General features: G+C 29.2%; 1 protein-coding gene across 1 annotated transcript; it reads left to right on the top strand.

The window, feature by feature from the left end:
* The first annotated feature begins 1,476 nt into the window (after positions 1 to 1,476).
* Positions 1,477 to 2,010, top strand: LOC119665883. The gene is made up of 2 exons (XM_038075137.1): positions 1,477 to 1,625; positions 1,694 to 2,010. Exons 1-2 carry the CDS (start codon positions 1,493 to 1,495, stop codon positions 2,008 to 2,010), a joined length of 450 nt encoding a protein of 149 aa, XP_037931065.1. The 5' UTR covers positions 1,477 to 1,492.
* The last annotated feature ends 1,052 nt before the right edge of the window (positions 2,011 to 3,062 follow it).

The raw sequence follows: 3,062 nt of genomic DNA, 5'->3' as shown, positions 1-3,062 counted from the left end.
ATGTGAATCCGCTGGCTAAACCTCTTGCTAATATGACTTACTTCAGACTTATAATAATGTGAAAATAATAAATCTTAGATTGAGATACATAAGTATATCAGTATATGCAAGATAGGTAGAAACTTATTTACGATAAACATTCGAACAGTAAAAATTTCGTTATAGTATTTTTTTAATACTAAAAAAACGTTTTTGAAGAATTCAGAGGGAAAAGACAGAAATACGTAAATTTATTTTACGTTCCGAAAATCAAGGTTCGTATATGCTCACTCATGAGCCAGAGCCAATTTTTATGTGAGCCCAAAATTGGCTCATATTGCAGAACTGCTCATCAGCGTGAGCCTTTGATTTGCTCATATTAGAGAGCTGCACTAACGAGCCGATAGCTCACAAGCACAACTGTTTAATAAAAAGCAACTTATTAGTTTATTTGTTTTATTTATTTTTATATACGTCAGTTGCTATGTGAAAATATGTAATTTCAAATTAACGTAGTTTATTATCATTTATATTAAAGCAATATAATGATAGAATAATACATTGTTTTTCGCATTGTAAGCAAATTGTTTTATTACTTTCATGTAAAACTTTGAAATATTTATTTCTTTATTTTCAAATTTTCCGAAACACAATATAATATAGTTTAAAACTCTTGAATTAATATAAAATGATTTATTAAGTAAAATCACAAAATTCAAGTAAATAATGGCGCATGTCAGCGAAGACAATAACAACAATGCCATGTATTTTTCCTTTCCTAGCATGCCTTTCCTTTTTCATAATTTTTTAAACGAAGTCATATAAACTAAGCAGCTAATCTGCTGCAACTACAACTAATTTCGAACATGCATTCAAAGATACAGAACATAGTTTGTACTGGTATCACTTGATATAATTTATTAAGCAATATGAACGGTAACTAATAACAACGGTAAAAGTTAGTTTATAACACACAAAGTTAGACATTGTTTTACAAGCTGAAACCGATAGGAAAACACACTCCAGCATGCAAAAACAAAAAAACAAAAACAAGTTGTGCTTTAAAGAGGTACAAAAAATAAATCAGTTATGTTAATTTTTTCTTGCCAAAAGGGGATGGACGGATTGGAATAGCAAAGAAAAGACGTAGACTAAAGTTTAGATAATTTATTGAAATTTGGCTCATCACTTGTGCTTATATCAAAGTCAATATGAAAATTGTTAAACAACGTGTAATCTACTAATATATATAAACTTTTATTATTTAAGATTTCAGCAAATATTTTGTGCAAGTCTACGACAATATAATGCATATTTATAACCGAAATTGCTAATTATTATTAGTCATAATACAGAAATAAATTATTCTGTTTTAGTCTAAATTGAAATGTTAATTTTATTTAATTATTAATATTTTTTAATGTTTTTACAGCAGCTGAACTTATCGAACTTATTGTGACGTTTTCCATCACTTATAGATTATATAAAAAGCTAAAAAGCAAGAAGTGCAAATATGGCAATCTTCTTTGAACAGCCGCATATTGGCAAATACAATTTACGCGAGTTTTTATCACATTTGTATTTGGATTGCATGATCCGTTTTAAAAATGAATCTGAGTTTGAATATCAAACAACTCCAATGGCAGGTACATAACATCAAACATACGATTATCATAGAAAATTTAATATTAACATATATATATATAATAACCAGGAGTATTCACTTCCGCATCTACGTTCATGAATGCGATTATGTTGTATGAAGATGCGGTTGATATGCAGAAAGTAGATAATGCAGCAGCTGAACGTGAAGGAAGATTTGATACACTTTCGACATACATTTCTTCTCCTCCAATAAATAGCGAAATTGCTACAAGCAGCCCTAACTCATTACCACAGTTAATTTTTTGTCCATTGCGTTTTGATGGTTATCTTTGCTGGCCCCGAACTCCTGCAGGCACTGTATTAAGTCAATATTGTCCAGATTTTGTTGAAGGATTCAACCGAAAATTTTTAGCCCATAAAATGTAAGTATATGCAGTTTAAGTATAACTCACTTAAATACAAATGCATTTTTATCCTTATATTAAATAGAAAATAAAAAAAAAATTAGAAAATAGAAAAATTTAAACAATCTTAAAAATATTTCATTAATTTTTTTTTAGTATAGTGTTTCCAAAACACAAAAACCCTACGTCAGCCTTTTCAATTGAAAAATAATATATAATTCGATTCACTAATAAATGAAAAGAAATATATAAATACAAATAGCTCACCCGCAAACGTTGTTCTGCCACATAAGTTATTTGTAGTGATTTTTTTTTAAATAGAAGATAACGAATATATTATAAGTGTGTAGGGATGGGTTCTATGATAGAAAGAGGAATTGAGCGCGGTAGTGGATAATCGCAGATGATAACAATAAAAACGCCAACCAATCGTTTCCTTAATTCAATGAATTTCATTAAAGTAACGAAATATTCATTGTGTGATCTTTTAAAAGTTAAATTTAACTTGAAAAGGTAATATATATGTGTTATCCTAATTTATGAAAATGAAAAATAAAGTAAATCAATATTAATTTCGAAGAGCAATAGAGTGTGCGATATATTTTCGTTAGCCATTCAAATAAGCTTGCCCACACGAAAACATATCACGTATAATTATCCTTGTGAAAAACATGGTGGGTCCAAATCTAAGAGCAAACAGACATCGCTAATCTAAAATGAAATTGAATGCGTTTGAATTCAATTGGTACGTCTGTGGGTATCATTGGAATTCGTGAAAGTAAAACATTTTGGTCTTGGAACTAGTTACGAATTCAGATTGTGTGTGCAGCGTTGTAAGAATGGATATTAATACTTTAATAATCTACTTTATATAAATAAAGTTAAATCAATGTATCTAGTAGTCATCTAAATAGAAACATTCATTATCGATGTCATCTAATTGCATATTCTGGAAGTTCACTTTGTAACGTAATATTCCTCCAATACACCATATTACCAGTAGCGAGGCGTCAGCTTTTTGGCAAGGTGTTCACAATTTAATCAAAACAGAATTCCAACTATAACGTATTCCCC

This window comes from Teleopsis dalmanni, chromosome 1, assembly GCF_002237135.1.
Source record: "Teleopsis dalmanni isolate 2A chromosome 1, ASM223713v2, whole genome shotgun sequence".
NCBI lineage: Eukaryota > Metazoa > Arthropoda > Insecta > Diptera > Diopsidae > Teleopsis > Teleopsis dalmanni.
The sequence above is the reverse complement of the archived record's forward strand: the minus strand, read 5'-3'. Positions and strand labels throughout refer to the sequence as shown.